This window comes from Colobus angolensis, unplaced genomic scaffold, assembly GCF_000951035.1.
Source record: "Colobus angolensis palliatus isolate OR3802 unplaced genomic scaffold, Cang.pa_1.0 Scaffold153, whole genome shotgun sequence".
In the NCBI taxonomy this organism is placed as follows: Eukaryota; Metazoa; Chordata; class Mammalia; order Primates; family Cercopithecidae; genus Colobus; species Colobus angolensis.
The window spans coordinates 3,978,722-3,998,439 of NW_012114633.1; the positions used below are offsets into that span (position 1 = coordinate 3,978,722).

General features: G+C 36.9%; 1 protein-coding gene across 1 annotated transcript in view; it reads right to left on the bottom strand.

The window, feature by feature from the left end:
• Nucleotides 1-3,518: 3,518 nt before the first annotated feature.
• The window catches only part of WDR75 (WD repeat domain 75), a 47,254-nt gene continuing 31,054 nt past the window's right edge, over nt 3,519-19,718 (bottom strand). Inside the window, exons 9-21 of the mRNA XM_011936474.1 lie at nt 16,374-16,532; nt 15,279-15,338; nt 15,071-15,186; nt 13,800-13,975; nt 12,481-12,638; nt 11,410-11,590; nt 10,473-10,567; nt 9,612-9,707; nt 8,819-8,988; nt 8,187-8,246; nt 4,725-4,871; nt 4,246-4,337; nt 3,519-3,855 (exon numbers count right to left, since the gene is read on the bottom strand). Of these exons, the coding sequence (XP_011791864.1) occupies nt 3,651-3,855; nt 4,246-4,337; nt 4,725-4,871; nt 8,187-8,246; nt 8,819-8,988; nt 9,612-9,707; nt 10,473-10,567; nt 11,410-11,590; nt 12,481-12,638; nt 13,800-13,975; nt 15,071-15,186; nt 15,279-15,338; nt 16,374-16,532 (1,715 nt within the window). The 3' untranslated portion in view covers nt 3,519-3,650. The remainder of the gene's footprint in view (nt 3,856-4,245; nt 4,338-4,724; nt 4,872-8,186; nt 8,247-8,818; nt 8,989-9,611; nt 9,708-10,472; nt 10,568-11,409; nt 11,591-12,480; nt 12,639-13,799; nt 13,976-15,070; nt 15,187-15,278; nt 15,339-16,373; nt 16,533-19,718) is intronic.

The following is a 19,718-nucleotide window of genomic DNA, read 5'->3' on the forward strand; positions in this document are numbered from 1 at the left end:
GTATAAAATATACACTGAGTTTTGAAGGCAGTATGGAAAAAAATGTAAAATATCCCAATAAATCATTGAAAACTTGGTTTTGGTTGAAATATTTTAGATACATGGAATTTAATAAAACATCATTTTAGGGTTTTAGAAAATATATCATTAGCATTAATTTCATTTGGTTATTTTTACTTTTTTATTGTAACTATTAGAGAATTTAAAGTTATACATAGGACTTGCATTATAGTTCTATTGCATAGTGCTACTCTAGATACAACTACCAATATATAGAGGGTCATGTTAAAAGCCATGAAAGAAATCTGCAAAATCAGTGAGGAACTCACAGGGCAAACTTGAGTTTTTCAACAAATTGGGCACAGAAAGAAATAAGAAAAAAAGGAAAAAAAGAAGAGGCAAAGAAGAAAATGTAAACTGAGATTTGAGAGGTCTACTTCAATGACAGTCTGAAATCCATGGACCTGCTCCTTAGAACAACCATAATCAGTAAGTTACTTTCAAAAACCTAACCATTTAAAGTCTCCAGAAATTGGCTGGGCACAGTGGCTGAGGCCTGTAATCCCAGCACTTTGGGAGGCCCAGGTGGGCGGATCCCTTGAGGTCAGGAGTTCGACACCAGCCTTGCCAACATGGTGAAGCCCCATCTCTACTAAAAACACAAAAAATAGCTGGACATGGTGGCTGGTGCCTGTAGTCCCAGATACTCAGGAGGCTGAGGCAGAAGAATCGCTTGAACCTGGGAGGCAGAGGCAGCAGTGAGCTAAGATTGCGCCACTGTACTACAGCCTGGGTAACAGAGGGAGACTCTGTCTCAAAATAAATAAATAAATGAATGAATGAATGAATGAATGAATGAATGAATGAATAAATAAATAAATAAAGTCTCCAGAAATTGTAAGGGTATACAGCAAATGAAGAAACATTTATTCAACATATTCTAATAAATCTTGGTGGCAAGAACAGTGAGAGTCTGTGGTACTCAAGTCACAAAGTTCTCCTTCCTCCTCAATTCAGCCAGCATGATAGAAACTCCATTCTGGGCAGCCATGGCCAAAAAGACAGAGATTCCTCTCCCCTCAGCTGTCAGCATTTCTCATTGCCTCCAACTCTCTGTTGCAGAGGCTACATTCCAGGCCAGAGGTTGGAATCTCCCTTCCTTCACCAAGCCCCTACTCATAGAGTGGAGCCTCTACTCCAGGGATGGTAGGCTAAGAATACTGGAGCTCTGGTCACCACTGCCCCGGCTTGCTGGTAGGCTACTGCCTCTGCCCAGTTTGTAAAGCAGGGGTATCACTCTTGAGAGAACTGGGCCTTTGTGCTTACCCATGGTTCCGAAGCAGTGACTCAGAAATCTTGCCCAGGGGCAAGAGGCAGTCCATAAGAATAGAGTTCTGACAGAAGCCTCAGAAACAATGGGGATTTGGGTGGTAAGCAATTAAGATGAGGCTGATAGCAGTGAAAATACTCTGAGTAATACTATACTGATGGATACATATGTTGTGTAAATCCACAGAATTACACCAAGACTGCACCCTAATTCAAATTAGACTGGGTGATTATGATGGGTTGAGGTAGGTTCTTTGATTGTAAAAAATGTACCACTCTGGTGCACCAGAGATGTTGATAATGGAGTAGGCTATTGCACTGCATGTGTTGGGGGAGAGGGTATATGGGAAATCTCTGTACTTGCAATTTTCTTGACCTAAAACTACACTAAAAAAAATATTTAAAACAACAAAAGCAGCCCTGAAAAAGGATGTCAATTTTTTTTTTTTTAATTTCCACCTTCCATCCCACCACCAGTAAAAGGGGACTCAATATAGTGGATGATTGTGGAGCAATTTATGTGCCATAATGTAAGTAATGTAAAATGCTGCAGTTGATATGTAAAGTCTGGTGGTTCTTCAAAAGGTTAAACAGTTACCAAATAACCCAGTAATTCCACTTGTAGGTATACTCACAAAAGTGAAAATAAAAAGGAATGAAGTACTGATGTATCTACAACATGGATGCTAACTGAAAGCAGCCAGTTACAAAAGATCACATATTGTATGAGTCCATTTACATGAAATGTCCAGAATAGGCAAATTTACAGAGATGGGATGAATAGTTGCATTGTTGGTGAGGTGAGGGAGGTTAAGGGAAATGGCTAGTTTTGGGGTGATGAAAATATTCTAAAATTGATTGTGGCGATGGTGTGCAACCCTGAATGTATTAAAAACCACTAAATTGTCCTCTTTAAATGCATGACTTGTATGGTTTGTGAGTTACATCTCAAATCTCAATGTAGCTTATTTTTTAAAAATGTAGCCGAGGTGGGAGGATCACTTGAGGTCAAAGAGTTCGAGACTAGCCTGGACAACATAGCAAGACATCTCTACAAAAAATTAAAAAATTAGTCAGGTGTGGTGGTGAGTGCCTGTAGTTCCAGCTACTTTAGAGTCTCAGGTGGGAGTTGGGGGCTTGAAAAAAAAAAAGTTAAGATTTTATATAAATAGTGATTCAAAAACATTTTAAGTCTGTTTAGGATGCTACAGACTGGGTGGCTTATAAACAGACACTTATGTCTCAGTTCTGGAAGCCGGAAAGTCTAACAAAAAGGCACCAGATTTGCTGTTTGGTGAGGCTCCACCTCATCGTTCCGATGGCTTTCTTCTTGCTGTGTCCCCACATATTAGAACGGGCCTAAAGGAGCTCTTCAGAATCTCTTTTATAATGGCATTTATCCTATTCACTAAGGCTCCCGTCTCATGACCTAATCATCTCCCAAAGGCCCCATCTCCAAATACCACATTGAGGATTAGATTCCAACATTTGAATTTTAGGGGGCGCACAAACATTTGGTCTACAGCACAAACTAAAAAGCCATTTGCAGCAATTTTTGTGAACATTCATCGAGATGTGCTCTTACAAACACTTTGTTTTTTGTGCTAACTTTTTAAATATAAATTTTACAGAAGTACATTAGGGAAGTGGAAAACTCAAAATGCTAGGTGGTTAAGATGTAGTAGCTTCACTGCTTTAACATAAAACAGGGGATTTGGATTGTTTTCTACTAGCAACAGGACCTTGGGCCAGATGATCTGAATTCAGAATTTTAGGCAGCCCATGTTACTATATAATATCCTCAGTGAGGTTTGTGGAACACCACATAATCAACTCGTCTCTAAATTTCTCTAAGAGAAATAAATACACTAAGAGGAATAAATCAGGACTAAAGAAACCTCACTCCAGCTCAGGTCATATTTGGCCACCCAATGAATTTCAGTGTTAAACTTAAGACAATTATATCAACAAAGACTTTTAATTTTCAAAACTTTTCGTATCTCCAAACTGCAGCTAAGGGGACATAGGCTGTACAGGTCGAGTCTCAGTTCTGCTGTATCACCTGTGAAGAAAATACCTACTTGTTTTATAAGGCTGACGTGTGACTCAAAATAAAAAAATGAGATGATGTGGTATATCAGTGGTCCAGTAACTCTAAAGCATGATGCAAATACATGTTCATATTATGTTTTTCTTAAAAAGCAAAGCTTAATATTTATTATCTTATTTTTAGGACAGAAATAACATTAAAATAGATGTTTTTGGAATATCAACATACAATCAAAAACACAAAGTCCAAGAATCCTCCCCATCTCCAAGGCCTAAAGGGCAGCTATCCAGCTGTAGTCTATTTTCCTAAATTTTCTCAGTTCTTTTTCTTCAGATTTTGACAACTGATGTATAATGTCTTCTCCTAAACCTGTGTTATTTGTATCCTGAACCTTTTCGATAAAATCATTTTCTTCGTCTGAATCTTCACTTTCTTTTTCTTCTTCCATATCTACATCTTCAGGAATTTCTTTAGCACTTTAACAATAACAGAATAAAAAAACACTATTAAAAAGGTTTCTAAACAGTAACTTTCTAATTTGACACCTATGTAGAAATACCATAAAAAGTAAATGAAGACTTTTCTTACTAAGTACACTTTAAAAATTATGGGTTATTTATAAAAGAGCAGGTGAATTTACAAAAGTGTAATTTTAAATTATGTACCAAACCCTTAAAACACACGAAGATCTTTTTTGAAACTTATTTTCAATATATTTTACTTAACAATCCTGTAGCCTTTAAATTAGTTTTAAAGTTTATGAAATAAAAAGAAATACAGTGGAAGAATACTCTAAAAAAGGATAAACACAAACCATCCTGTTTCCCAAAACAGTGCATCTAAACCTGTCTTAAGAACTGCTTTACCTCTTAGTCTCTTTAGACAGCAGCAACGAATTTACAAACATGGAGCACAGGAAAGCAGCAGATGGCAGGACATGGGCTGGAGTGTGAAGAAGCTGGAGTCAAACAGAAAACAGAGTTGCAGTTAAAAAGGTTATCCTCCACCGCAGTCTGTTCCTACAGTGTCCTCACGGAGGCCCTTTTATTGTAAATGCCAAGAGTGAAATGTGAAAAAGCTTTCCCCATACAAAAGCCAAACCAAAGAAAAATGCATTTCTACCTTTCTACATTTATGCCAACAACCACCTCTACCCCTACCCCAGGTCCAGGCCAAAACAATCCCAGATCACAAGGTTAACTTATTCAGTTTGTTGTTAGTTATTTATTTGGGTATTAAAGTTGTACAGCATACAAATTACAGATTGACTGTGTCAAAACTGCAGCTTCGGGCGCTTTAAGTGCATTTAATCTGTTTCACATGGTTTGCTTTCATAATTACTTACCTCACCAACTGCGGGTATGTTTTCTGTTAAGGGTAGTTGTACCAGCTCATTCTCTAAAGTTTCATTTAATTTTTCATCCTGGTGTTGCCTGTGTTTTCCCAATATGAAATAAAATGGGGTTGTGGGAAGACTTTCTTCTGCTAACAGCTGTAAGGATTTAAGACAAAGGGAAATTATTTCAGAAAAAAGGAAGAACTGCTTTTGACTTAACAGTAAGTACTACAGAATCATAAGTCTGTGACGAAAGGGATTTTACAAATTATCCAGCTCGTATGATTCTCTCATTTCACAGAGAAAGCAACTGAGGCCTAGCATCGCACTTATGAGAAGAGCTAACAGTGGACACTTAGATGACAGAATAAAACATGCATTTACCACTAGTTCTTCACCAAATCCCACAAAAATGACAGCAAAAGGGTTTTCAAAGGGCGCATACTCACAATGATAGAAAATGAGGGAAAAGGCCTCAACAGTAACATGTTGGAAGCTGGAGAGCAGGCTGAAGGATGGTATTGAGCTTAGTAGAGCTGAGAAAGCACAATTCTAAGCTGGCTGTAGGGAAAGCCAAGCATCCCAGTTCATACTACAGAATCCTGCACATGCTCAGGAGTTGGTCATAACAGTAACTCTGTATGTGGGGTGAAAATGGGACTAGACAAACCAGATGGGCTGCTCAAAAGTCTACTTAGAAAGCACCCAGATTCCTACAGCTCCTCCTCAGCCACAGCAGAGGGCTCTAGGTCTTTAGGCTGGGGATGGGTAGCAGTGGTGGTGGTGGTGGTGGTATCTTCTTATCTAGGCAGTTGTACTTCATTAGGGGGTTCTCAGAACACTGGCAGGCAGGTCTAAGTCCTTCAGGCAAGAAGGCAGAATAATTTTATATGGTTAATTTGACCAGCCTAAGTAAGACCTAAAGATACAGCTGACCTTGGAATAAGAAGGGTTCGAATAACACGGCTATGTCAAGTTTCTTCTATTTCTGCCAGAGCTGAGATGGCAACATCAACCCCTTTTCTTCCTTAGCCTACTTGATGTGAAGGATGAAGACCTTTGTGATGATCTATTTCCACTTAATGAATAAACATATTTTTCTTTTCCTTATAATATTTTTTATTTTTTTTGAGACAGAGTCTCATTCTGTCACCCAGGCTGGAGTACAGAGGTATGACCTAGGCTCACTGCAACCTCTACCTCCCAGGTTCAAGTGATTCTCCTGCCTCAGCCCCTCGAGTAGGTGGGATTACAGGCGTCCACCACCACGCCAGGCTAATTTTTGTATTTTTAGTAGAGATGGGGTTTTGCCATGTTGGCCAGGCTGGTCTTGAACTCCTGACCTCAAGTGATCCACCTGCCCTGGCCTCGCAAAGTGCTGGGATTACAGGCATGAGCCACTGTGCCCGGCCTCCTTATGATTTTCTTAACATTTTTTTCCCTCTAGCTTACTTTGTTGTAAGAATACAGTATATAACACATATAACACAAATAACTGTTATCGGTAAGGCTTCAGATTAAGTTTTGGGAAGTCAAAAGTTATACATAGGTTTTCAATCTCTATGTTGCTCAAGGGTCAATTATAATGACGTTTGAGATTGTCTAAATAAATTAGCTCACATAGTGGAAGCCAGGGGATAAGTTCTGCACAGGCAGAGAACTTCCAAGTGGCTTTTTAACCCACTTTTAAATCCAAAGACAGTCAAGAATCATCAGACTCTGATGAAAACCTCTAGATGAAAGGCAGCAACCAAAACAAACCAAAACCAAACAAAAATGTGATGGAAACAGACCATGAAAAAGAAAAAAAGATTTGATGATAAAGATGAGGAAATCTTCCAGAAAACAAACAAAAAATAGGTAAAACAATAATAATAATAGACAACCATTTTAGAAGGTCCAGCACTAAATAATAGGAGTTCTAGAAAAGAATAGAGAAAATACAGGGAAAGAAGTAATTAGCTCCTCCTTAGTTCTCTACTCAAAACCCTCCAAGGGGCCCTATATGTAACTCAGATAAAAAGTCAGAATCTTTTCAAAAAGGCCTAGCTAGACTTCCCTGTTTAAAATTACAAGCTGCATCCCATGCATGCCATCTTTTCATCTATCCCCCACTCCACTGTAATTCTTACCACCTTCTCTATTCCATATTTTACTTAATGCATGTTGTTTACTGTCTCGATCTTCTGGTGGACTGTGAATACCACAAATTTGTAGGGACTTGACTACTTTTCTCACTACTGTATACCAAGGGTCTAGAATGGTCCCTGGCATACAGTAAATAACAAAAAATTATTGAATTAATCCAATGAGTTTTAAAGGAAAATAAACAAGCCAAGTTACAGATAAAGGAACAAGAATAAGAATGGTATTGAACTTCTAGTAATACTGGAAATTATAAAATAATAGGAAAATAATGTCAAAGTTCTGCAGAAATGATTTTCAACCTACAACTCTATAATAATCAAGTGAAAGAGAATAAAAACATTTCCAAACATGCAAGGTCTTAAATTGACCTCCAATACACTAAAAGAATGCTTCACCAAAACGGGGGAGTGACCAAAGAAAGAGAAAAACTATGCCACTAATAGAGTAGAGGTCAAATAAATCCCCAGAATGATGGTGAATATAGATCCTAGGATGACTACTCTGTAGCAGGTTTCCAGAGCAATCAGTCCAGACTGAAGACAGTCAGAAGGCTCTTGGAAATAATCCTTCATGACTTGAAAAAATACCTAATGTATCTGAAAACACTCAGAGAAGACTTATACAACTTGAGCAGAATTTGGGTTGAATTACATGAGAATAGAAAACTAAGCAAATGAAAAAGAAGGCAATCATTAACTCCAGAGAAAATAAAAACTTGGTCACAAAAGGAAAAACGATCTGCCTATTACTACTACTTGGCTTGGCTATGAATTGTGTTAACACAGCTATGACAATGACTACTAAACTAACCTATTTAACATTTACCCATATGGGAAAAATTGGGGGACAAGTAGGGAAAGTGTGTGTTGTGTATATGTAAGCAGTGCTGATGTAAAAAAGGGCTAAAAATTCAGCTTCAATAGATCAGAGTTAACAGATAATACCTAAATCTGAAAAATCTATAATTAGAAATATAAACATTTCTTAGAGATTTCTTAGAGATTCTGAGTTAAAAAAAAACTTCAGCTAAAAGATTTGAGAGTGATTGTCTTTGAGGGTAATGGTAGTGATGTTGGAGAAGTTTTTTCTGAAGAGCCTTGTAAAAATATTTGACTCTTTAAATCAGAAGCATATGTTACCGATATTATAAATTAAAACAATTTTAAAAGAGCACTAAAACTTTCAAGAGAGACATATCAGTTTATATGACTTTTAATTCCATTTTAGGGTCAAGTGAAATATTTTTCTCATAGTTGACTTCTAAAAGGTAATTGTATCCTTTCAGGTAGGCAATACATCCTGCTATGAATGGCTAAAACATACCTGTTTGCTTGTTGGTGTGAGTTTTTCTTCTGGAGACTTTGTACTGAATGTCAATAAACTCTGAAAAGAGAGATCAATTAATGATGTAAAAGACAAACTGTAGAGTGCAAATCTAAACAAGGTGTTACGGGGTGTTAAAAAATGGGAAGGTCAGATTTTTCATTTTGATATATATATTTGACAATGGAAAAGGAATAAAAGATTTAAACTTATTTAATAACCACTATGAGAGTTACAAGATTATGTCTGAGAGATACTTAAGAAATGGTAATGAATAAAAAATAACTGAGAGACCAAACTCAAGCCACCATTTTAAAAATTGCAAATCAAACACTAAAAAAAAAAAAAAAAAAAAAGATTTACGCAATTCAAAGTATTTTAGTTGTCTTCTGCTTTTTTGCTGTCACAGAGTTAATGCAAGCAACATCTAAGGAACCTCAAAGGTGTGGGGTAAAATGATAATACATTTACATTAATAATACTGCCGTACTGAGCATATTAGACCTAATTTTGGGGGAAATAATCCTTTAATGAAGTTATTTCACCTAGAACAAACTCACACCAACAGTCATGGGCTATCAGTCTAAAATTCCATGTACAAAGTGATTGCCTTTCTTGAGGGGCACAGTTACCTGTGATTTTGTTAGGAAGTAAAACTGGGATCTATTTAGCCACTGGTAAGCTTCTGAGGTGAAAGATTCAGGGACATCTCGTGGAACAAACACTCCCCACTGGACTTCCTCTCTGGAGATACCCTTTTGAATATACAATGGCCTTGGCTCACTAGGTTTAAATACAAACACTAGAGGAAAAAAACAAAGAGACAATAACATTTTGCCTGAAAAGGTTAGTTCTAGCCTTAGACTGGCAGATTACACTAATCCTGGGACTCACCCCACTGAGTAACTGGCCCAAGTCATGACTGTTTTAGGCTGATTCAAGAGGTATCTACTGTGTGCCTACTATGGGCCAGGCAGGTTAGGAATGAAGGCTATGAGGATGAAAAAGAGAAAGAAGAATTCCTGCTCCAGAGGCCAGGGCCTACTGCAGAAGACAGAAACCACAGTAGTATTTTGTCTGTTAAGTACTAGAAATGAGATATGTAGAAACTGCTTCAAGAACACAGAACATGACCAATTAAAGCTTCTCGGGGCAGTTGGGAATGTGTCAAAGTGGTGAAATCTCCTGAATTTTAAAGACTGAGTAGGAACTGGCTTGTGGAAAAATAAGAAACGTATTGGAGCTCTCCTAGAACTAAGTATGGACGCACACAATGACAAAGTGTTAGGGCAAGGAAGGGCCATGCCTCAAGCAAAATGGCTTCCAATTAACATCTGATTTGAAGGCAAGTTTGACTCAAATTATATTAAAAAGAAAACTTAGGTCATAGATATTCTCTTACTACAAAGTGTGGTTTGTACTTACAATCTGAACCCATTGAAGACTGAGAGATTGCTGCAATGTTCTCTGAATTAGGATCAGGTTCCATAACTCTAACATTTAATTTTGCATTCCACTCCACTGAGGGGGAAAAAAAAAGGTGATTCATTTCTAAGGAAAGATTTACCAAAAGCTTTAAAAAACTTCTATTATTCTTAGGAAGAGGAATCTTATGCTTCCAACTAACACACGTGGAGACACACTGAGATGATCTGGGGAAGGCTGCACTCAAGTGAGAGGCCGAAAGAAAAACACACTGGAACTTTAGCGCTCCTTGTACAAACTATGAAAAGATTATTATTTCATTGTAATTTATGTCTAGTGCTTTTCTGATGCTGCTAAATGTGGACAGTATGTTAACCAGAGTTAACTGTAAAGAATACTGAAAAGAGTTACCACACACATTCATTAATAAGCAACTACTATGCCTTCCAAACATACACTCAAATGGGTAAAATGTTCACATTTGTTAGGACTGTGATAGATTACATTTGAATTTAAGCTGTCAGGGGTAATGCAGATTAGTAAGCATTAAAAATGAGCAGAAAACATTATTCAAATTGTCATGAGGATGGGGATATGGAGGGCATCAGAAAGTCACACACCATGAAAACAGTAGGAAAAGGTAAGGATAATGGAAGACGACTTACCAACAATTAAGCAGTTAATAAAAAATGTCTATTACAGGCTCAGTATTCCAAATTTTGGTGGTGTAATATGTCATGTAAAAAACTGACTATTCCAAGTACAGACCTGATGATATGATCCCTAAGTCCTAAAATGCCAAAGTTTACTGTCAACTCCCTATGCACTTTGCTAGATCACTTTAGAGTAAAAAAAACTTACATGCACAACTCAGCAGATTCCAACAGCAAAGAATGCCATTTTCAGTAGCACCAAGTAGATACTTTGAACATGTCAATCTCCCAAAGCAAAGGTGCCTAGATTAAAACCACAAGGAAGTTAGCAACAGTCAGTTCTATCAAATTCAGTTACAAAGAACTGCAGGCTTCCAGCGGCTGTATTAGTTCTATGTAATGCAGATTTTAATATAGACACATATGTTTTTGTTTCTAATTATCCTGAAGAAAAAAGTGTCTAAGGAGTACAAAAGGAAGGGTTTATTTAACTATTTCTTTAGGAAAATAGATCAGATGACCAATTCTTTAACACACTGTGCAGTATACCAATTAACATGTAACAGAGAAAATGTACACGAAATGTACAAAGTCATCTGACAAAAATCCTACTTTATTTACCAAGAAGAAGAAAACTTGCAATTTCAATTCTGAAGAAAGTTTTACAAAGTAAATTCAGAATCAGACTTGCTGGCAATTAGAAACGATCTCAGTAGGCATCTGTTTCCATTCTCAGGACCAACTACCTGAAGCAGTACCTGAAAACGCTTCTGCTACTTTCCCCTGTGCCTCTCAGAAACAATGAGGTTGGCACATAACACGGTTTTTATGGGAATACACAGAAAATAAGAAGGTTTGGATCCCCTGAGGCTTATGTATGGCTTCTGTTATCATTCAGCACATCCATGAAAGTATTCCAAAGAAAAAATATGTAGGCCAAGAGTTACATGTTAACCTGAATTTCAGAAATGTTGGCACACTTTGTGAACTCTGAATTTTTGGCTTTCCAGCATTTTTGGCTTTTCAGCTTGCCCCACTGACCTTCAGGCTACTTTTGGAGAGGGCATAAATGACTACTAAAGTTTTAAGACTTGCTTAAACAAGTTAAAAAATAGCACTACATACTTCCCAAATGATTTACCTACCTTATTTTCCCAGCTCGTTGGCAAAATGTACATTTAAGTTCCCATGTTACAGAATCCCATATTGTGACTATTTCCTCAAAACTAACAGCTAGTAAAGAACCATCTTCGGAGAAACAACAGTTAGTTGCTTGATATTTGTGATAACTACCAACAAAGTCACAGGTCCAGCCAACAGCTTTTTCTGTGGAAATATAAGCCATAATGTTCAGAAATTGTGTAAATGCTAGAGAATGCTGCAGTAGTTCCCCCTAGGCTCCGGTTATCTGAGGGTTCACTCTCTGTGGTTTCAGTTCCCGGGGGTCAACTGAGGTCTGAAAATAGCTGAGTACAGTACAAAAAGATATTTTGAAAGACAGAGAAAGGCAGAGACAGAGCACACACATATTCACTTAACTTTTATTATAGTATATTACTGTAATCATTCTATTATTAGTTATTAACCTCTTACTGTGCCTAATTTATAAATTAAACTAGTTCATTCCTATATGTATGTATAGGAAAAACAGTATATATAGGGTTCGGTACTATCTGCAGTTTCAGGCATCAACTAGGGCGGTGGGGCGGGGGGGCTCTTGGAATGTATCCTCCACTGTTAAAGGAAGACTGCTACAAGGGACATTATAAGCAGTAGGGATTAAGAAACAAGATACACACACAAATAAAAAATAAGAAAGAAACATAGACACAAAACAAAAAAACCTGTTCCCCACAACTTCTTTAAGTCAGAATTGCTACAAAATCTGACTGTTTTGAAATTTATGCCCTCTCCTGGAGACCTTGACCTCCCTCTAGTGGAGGAGTGAAAGGACTCTTGGTAAAAGCCCCTTTTACTTTACCCTAAAAAAACAGAATAATCAGCACATGATTAATCAAGAATGCCATTTAAAAAGAACAGATTTGAGGAAAAAGGCATGTAAAATGTAATCTCTTAAATCTATTAAAATTAAGCAATATCCTGTAGAATTCAATAAAGTAGAAAATGTCTTCCCAGGATGGATACAAGTTATGAGAAAAAGAAATTAATTCCTAAAATTGTGCACACTTTAAACATAACATATTTAATTAACGTACTGTATATATCAGAGTCATCTGTTAATATCCACACTTTGAAGTAACCATCTTTGCTAGCTGTAACCAAGGTGGGCTGTTCAGATTTTTCTGCATTGCAGAAACAGAGAGCTGTAATGCAGTCTTCGTGTGGCATGTTAATCTTAGTGTTAAGAATAAACCTAGCAGGAAGGAAACCACAAATTTATTCTTGCATGAGGACAAAGTGATGTATAGAAGAATTTCTGACATGCTGTACATTTTACAATAGCATCTTGAACAACAGGCAACTGATAATCACCTAGAATGACAAACAATTGAGTGCTCTACCTTTAATGGCCACAGGATGCAAAGAGTTCTAATATATCACCTTTGCCCTTTTGTAACTTTAGAGAACATTATGTGTAGTAGTCAACCCACTGGTACAAAATGAGGATAAAACAGGGCACCAATCAATGATACTCAAAAGCCTACTGTATCAAACTCTGCAGGAACTTGTATAGAACCCAGATTCCTGCCTACTTTTGAAAATAAAAAATGGAATGGCTGTGAAACACCCCACTTGGGCCAAGGAAAAATAGACAGGAAACTACTTAGTCAAACTGGCTGGTCATTATTTACTATTTTTAGTCACCTAAATGACCTCTTAAAGCTTGTTTCGAGCTTAGAGGGCAACGCTATGAATTAAAGATAACTAGGACTGTGTTCTTAAAAGAACATCAAGGCAGCATAGGGTTGTGATTTTAAAAAAGCACAAGTTATAAAAACAGTGACTAGGGACAACCACTTAATCTCTCTGGGCCTATTTCTTCACCTATAAAATATAGACAACAGGCTTATCTTACAGTGTTCTTTTGAAGAGTAAGACAATGGGTACAAAGCTCTAAGTCAAGTTCTTGGCACACAGCAAAGATTTGATAAATGGTTATTATAGCCACAGTACAAGAGTGGATTCCTTATCTAATCACAACATCCACGCTACACTATACTACGCTACACTTCTACCTATACTCCCTTTTTTCCAAAGGCAGTATGCTGTTTATGGAAGTGCAAGGGAACATTTGGATTCTAATCCTGGATTTGCCTAGAATTTGGTATTATGCCCTTGAGGAGGTGTCACTTTTCCATGTGTCTTTATGCATTATGAGATGACATTATGATTTAGAGGACACCAATGCCTTCTCAGAGCAGAAAGCTTAAAGGTTTTATTAGAATAACACCTCTCCCGTATTTCTAAATCTAAACCTTGTCAAGATGAAACATCTTAAAGACAACTGAAACCGTAAAATGGGAAGTGAAATATTTTATACTTTGAAATTAAGTGGCTACACAGATAGTATTACCCTTGTGTTTTCTTATTATACATCCACAGTTTCATTTGCAATTCAAGCTCAGTTTCCTTTTCTTGCCGCTGTTCCACTGTTGCAAGCCAGTTACCAAAGCAGCCAAACGCAGCCTTTGTTAGTTCAATTTGGATCAGACCATAATCACTAATATATTCTTGCTGTATAATATCTAACTGATGAGTGAAAAAAACCAAAATGTTTATTAACATAAATACACAAATGTTACAGCATTCAAGGAATGATAATTAACTACATCCAAGACAAATTCTATAATCTATAGTAATAGATTTTTAAATAAAGGTAAAAATGAACTAATTGTTACTGTGGACACTAAAATTGTCATTAAAAAAGGGAACACATTATATAGTGTCAATTTGGTGGTAATTATTCTTCAATGACCTTGAATATTAGCGATTACTAACACCCACTATATGATACAAGAGAGTCGTTAATTTATAGTAGTGCTTTTCTTTTGTTTCTAAGAACAAACAGCTTTATATCATCTCAAGGCTAGATTCTCCATCACTAGAAACAAGCAGAAGAGAAATAAACCTACAATCTTTAAGAAATGAAAAAGATAGCCAATGTAAATAGGCAGCATTTATTTATGCTTTTTTTACAAAATCCCATTTCCTTGCCTATACTAAGTAAATAAAATGCCTACTATTAAGTGTACTAAATGCCTACAATTTACAGGTATTATACTTGAGATAAGCATAAAAAGATTAATACGCTTCCTTTTTTTGGGGGGCCTAAAGGCCACGGTGAGAGAGCTAGTGTCACAGTTGCTATGACAGAGATCTATAAAGAGTACTGTGGGGCACAAGAAAAGTGGAACATCTGGATTGGACTTATCAGATTGTAAGAAGTGTTCCTCTTTAATCGACACTGAACATTTTATCTTCAATATGTGAATATGACAGTGTTTCACTACGAAGCAGATACAAATTTGTATTGTCAATCTACCTATTTTTGTTTCTTTATCCTTGTGACTCAAAGGCACAGATGTATGGGACAGCTAATAGGAGGGCATTCTGAAACACAAGATAGAGACAGCAAGTGCAGGAGTGCCAAATGGCTTACATTTAATCTGTGGCCTCAACGGAATCACGCTCTGAACAACTGAACTAAGTAACCACGAATAATACTATGTTCAAGTAAATATATGCACAGGATCTTGTTTTAAAGGCTACTAAACAAACTGCTTGACTCCAGTGGTATTATAAAGAGCTTTCATTAATTTCAAGGCTAACGAATCAAAATCTTACATTGTATAACTGTTTATCACTCTGGAGAGAATAAAACTGCAAGTGGCCAGGCTTTCCATTCAAAACCAAAGCTTTAGTTCTTGGATCAATCATCAAACCAGTGAAGATACTCCTATCTGCAGAAGTAGTGACAAGTAACAGGTGAAATCAGAGAAATATGCACTCTTTAAAATGTTCATGATTCCAAATCCACTGAGTTCTGCAATACCTTTCACTAGGCCTTGAATTACTGCAGATGCCTCAAGGTTTCGGTGAATAATTATTATCTCTGTGGGTAGAAAAAAATAGGTATTTAAATATCAATAGGTTAGAGAAAGCTTGTCCAACCTGTGGCTCAGGGTGGCTTTTTATGCAGCCCAACACAAATTCATAAACTTTCTGAAAACCTTATATTATTATTATTTTTAGCTCATCAGCTATCATTAGTGTTAGTATATTTTATGTCTGGCCCAAGACAATTCTTCTTCCAGTGTGGCTCAGGGAAGCCAAAAGATTGGACACCCCTGGGTTAGAGCTTCAAGGTGAAGGAGTCACCTGAGTTTGTATCATTCTGAAATATATCAGAATACAAAACAACCCAGTAAGTTCAATGAACTCAGAGTACTACTAGAAAATCAGGAATATATTTTGTGATTTAGTGGAAAATGTAGGGGTGGGGATAGGGGCTTTTCTGTTGGAGTCTTTAAGTTTTTTATTAGTTGTGCCTATTAACACATTTTAAGTGTTAATGCAAAATCTATAAAGAGTATATCTAATAAAGATAGTTTAACTTTTTCATGCCACTAAATGGACTGCTCACAGTTATGTTCTTCTTTGAAAGAAAAGGAAGTGGATTTACAAAGACACCATAGTCTAGGCTGAGCAGTCACTGGTTGAACAAAGTTTTGGAGAAATACAAGACCGCCTCTATTTCTATCAAATCTACAGGACTCCGGCCTCGAGGTAACAGCTGTATCAAAAGAGAATCTTGCAGTATTCTTTTGAAAATGCCAGGTTTATGAAAGCACCAATGCCCACTTCCAAACCTTCCCTTTACTTCCCCATGTCATCCCACACTAAAAGACTTTGAAAATGTAAGTGGCACATCAATAACCAAATATACTTAGCCTCCACTTTATAAAAATAATTCTCAAAAACGTTGAATTCTGGTGTTGCCTGGCGGTAGAGGGGGGTGGATAAGAGAGGAGTAATGCAAGGAAAAGAGGGCTTATTAAATCTCATATGCTACTCTTAGTTTTATGTCTCTTTATTCTCTGTTCCCTACAGATGCTAGTATTTCCTCACAATAAAAGTTTAGACTTACTATTATCAGAGTGAGAAGTGCAGAATAAATCTCCTGCAGGCGAGACTGAGATATGTTCAATAGTAGCTCCTAAACGTGGGAGAAACTCCTTATTCTTCTCTGTTGCATCGCGCCACTCTACAAGTACAGATTCACGACCGCCACTCAGCAGGCTGGTGCCTTTATATCCATTCAAAGAAATTAAAAGGACGGTGTTTTGGGGAAAAAAGAGAAAGAAAAATATAATTAACACTTCATTTTTCCTACTGTACTAGAGAAATAAACTCATTTAAAGCTATAAAAAGTGTCTTCATATGTTTTAATATACTCTAAAGACAAATGATCACTGGTTCAGGAATTTTTTTTCCAGTGATATCTGATTAATTTGTTGCTGACAAACTCTTCTGTCGACAACTAGAAAAGCTGGACAAACAAACATCTTTCAGGACAAGACAGCTTTACTGATAAATTTTTTGAAACACTTAAGAAATAAACCAATTTTACACTCTTACATGTAACCAAAAGAGGACACTTCCTAATTTGCTTCACAAGATCCTAGTAACACTATACCAAAAATATTATATGTATATAAAAAATACAAGCCAATTTCACAACAGATGAAAACTCTCAAGCAAAATACTATACCAACGATATATTAAATGGATATCATGTCATCACAGAGTTTACTGCAAGAATGAGATTACTTTAACAGCTGAAAAATAAATTAATGTAACCCCACTTACAGAACAAAAGGAAAAAATCATGATTATTTGAATAGATGCAGAAAAAGCAAATGACAGAATTCTATACCCATTCATGATAACACCTCTCAGAAACTCAGGAATGGATGGGACCCTTTGAATCTCATCAAGAATACTTGGATAACATCTATAGCAAACACCACACTAAAAGTTAAACTATCAAAAACTTTCCCTTTGTGATTAAGAATACTACTACCATTTTGATTCAATGTTAACTGGATGTCTAGTGCACTGAAATGAAACCAGAAAGGCTTAAGGATCGGAAAGAAGGAAATAATCACTTCCATGTTCACAGACAGCATGACTACATCAAGGAACAGCCAAAATAGTTTACAGATAAACTTACAGAATAAGTAAATTCAGCTGATCATAACAGAAATATACAACAATCAATTTCATTTTTAAATATTAGCAAGTCAATTAGAATATAAAGTAAAAAATACTATCAAAAGACCATCAAATGTCTAGTGAAAAATATATGTGAGAACCCTACAGAGAAAAAATCCTAACTCACAGAGATAAAGACCTAAAAAGTGGAAAAGTATTTATTATGATTACAAATTAAAATCCTCAATACTATAAAAACATCAATTCTCCTCAAACTGATCAATAGCTGTATTGTCAACACGGTAGCCACCAGTCAAATGTGGCCAATTAAATCTAATGGTTTGAAAACAAACAAAAGGCTGCAAGAGACTGTCTTAATGACTACATGGATAGATAGGACACTGTTTCAGACTGTTTTCTCAAAAGTATTCCATCAAATAACCATTTTTCATTCTTTCATGAATCTAAAACGACTGGTTTTAAAGATCACTGGTTGATAACGGGGTTTTTATCAAATTTTCTAAAGCTGCACGCTGATAAAATCTAGCTAAACAGAAGACAAAAGGTATGTAGTTGTGATGTACACAAAGAAAATTAAGAAGTTTAATCTGATATATACACATATATGATACATTGTGCATACAGTTCATATATGCCTTAAGTTATAAAGTTTTCAACAACAACTAAAATCTGTATTTCTTTTACATTTACACAGCTATTTTTTTCTTTTTCTATTAACTCATACCTACACAGTCAGTAAGGACATTTCACTGAAAACTACATACTGTAACCATTATTTCTCATTTAAAAATATTCATGCTACTTGAAATATAACATCAAGAATTCAAATCGCGGCTGGGCACAGTAGCTCACACATGTAATCCCAGCACTTCAGGAGGCAGAGGCGGGGGATTGTCTGAGGTCAGGAGTTTGAGACCAGCCTGGCAACACGGTGAAACCCTGTCTCTACAAAAATACAAATAATCAGCTGGGCGTGGTGGTGCGTGTCTGTAGTCCCAGCTACTTAGGGGGCTGAGGTGGGAGGACTGCTTGAGCCCAGGAAGTCGAGGTTGCAGTAAGCCAAGATGGTGCCACTGCACTCTGGCTTGGGTGACAAAATGAGACCTTGTCTTAAAAGAAAAACAAAAACAAAAACAAAAAACAGACCCTGCCTGGAACATATACAGATGTGTACATAAGGATACCAAGCACTCACTAGTATTTTCAGGGTGTGGAGTGGGAAGGAGGGTAGAGAATACAAATAAGCAGCCTACATTGTCTCCATACACTAGTCATTACTCCCCAAACCATAATCGGGTTGAAGGTGCCCCTTATTTCCTGGGGCTTCTGGGCATTAAACCTAAGTAAGCCTCTAAGGATTCCACAGCATATGGTACCATCTAAGACTTGTCCTTTCAGTCTCCAGGAAGACCTGCAGAAAGAAAAATCACTTTTCCTGGTTTCTCATTTTTTAAATTATTATTAAAGTTCTAGGGTACATGTGCACAACGTGCAGGTTTGTTACATATGTACAAATGTGCCATGTTGGTGTGCTGCACCCATTAACTCGTTATTTATGTTAGGTATTTCTCCTAATGCTATCCCTCCCCCCTCCCCCCATGCCATGACAGGCCCCGGTGTGTGATGTTCCCCAACCTGTGACCAAGTGTTCTCATTGTTCAATTCCCACCTATGAGTGAGAACATGCGGTGTTTGGTTTTCTGTCCTTGTGATAGTTTCCTCAGAATGATGGTTTCCAGCTTCATCCATGTCCCTGCAAAGGACATAAACTCATCCTTTTTTATGGCTGCATAGTATTCCATGGTGTATATGTGCCACATTTTCTTAATCTAGTCTATCATTGATGGACATTTGAGTTGGTTCCAAGTCTTTGCTATTGTGAATAGTGCTGCAATACACATATGTGTGCATGTGTCTTTATAGTAGCGTGATTTATACTCCTTTGGGTAGATACTCAGTAATGGGATGGCTGGGTCAAATGGTATTTCTAGTTCTAGATCCTTGAGGAATCGCCACACTGTCTTCCACAATGGTTAAACTAGTTGATAGTCCCACCAACAGTGTAAAAGTGTTTCTATTTCTCCACATCCTCTCCAGCACCTGTTGTTTCCTGACGTTTTAATGATTGCCATTCTAACTTGTATGAGATGGTATCTTACTATGGTTTTGATCTGCATTTCTCTGATGGCCAGTGATGATGAGCATTTTTTCATGTGTCTGTTGGCTGCATAAATGTCTTCTTTTGAGAAGTGTCTGT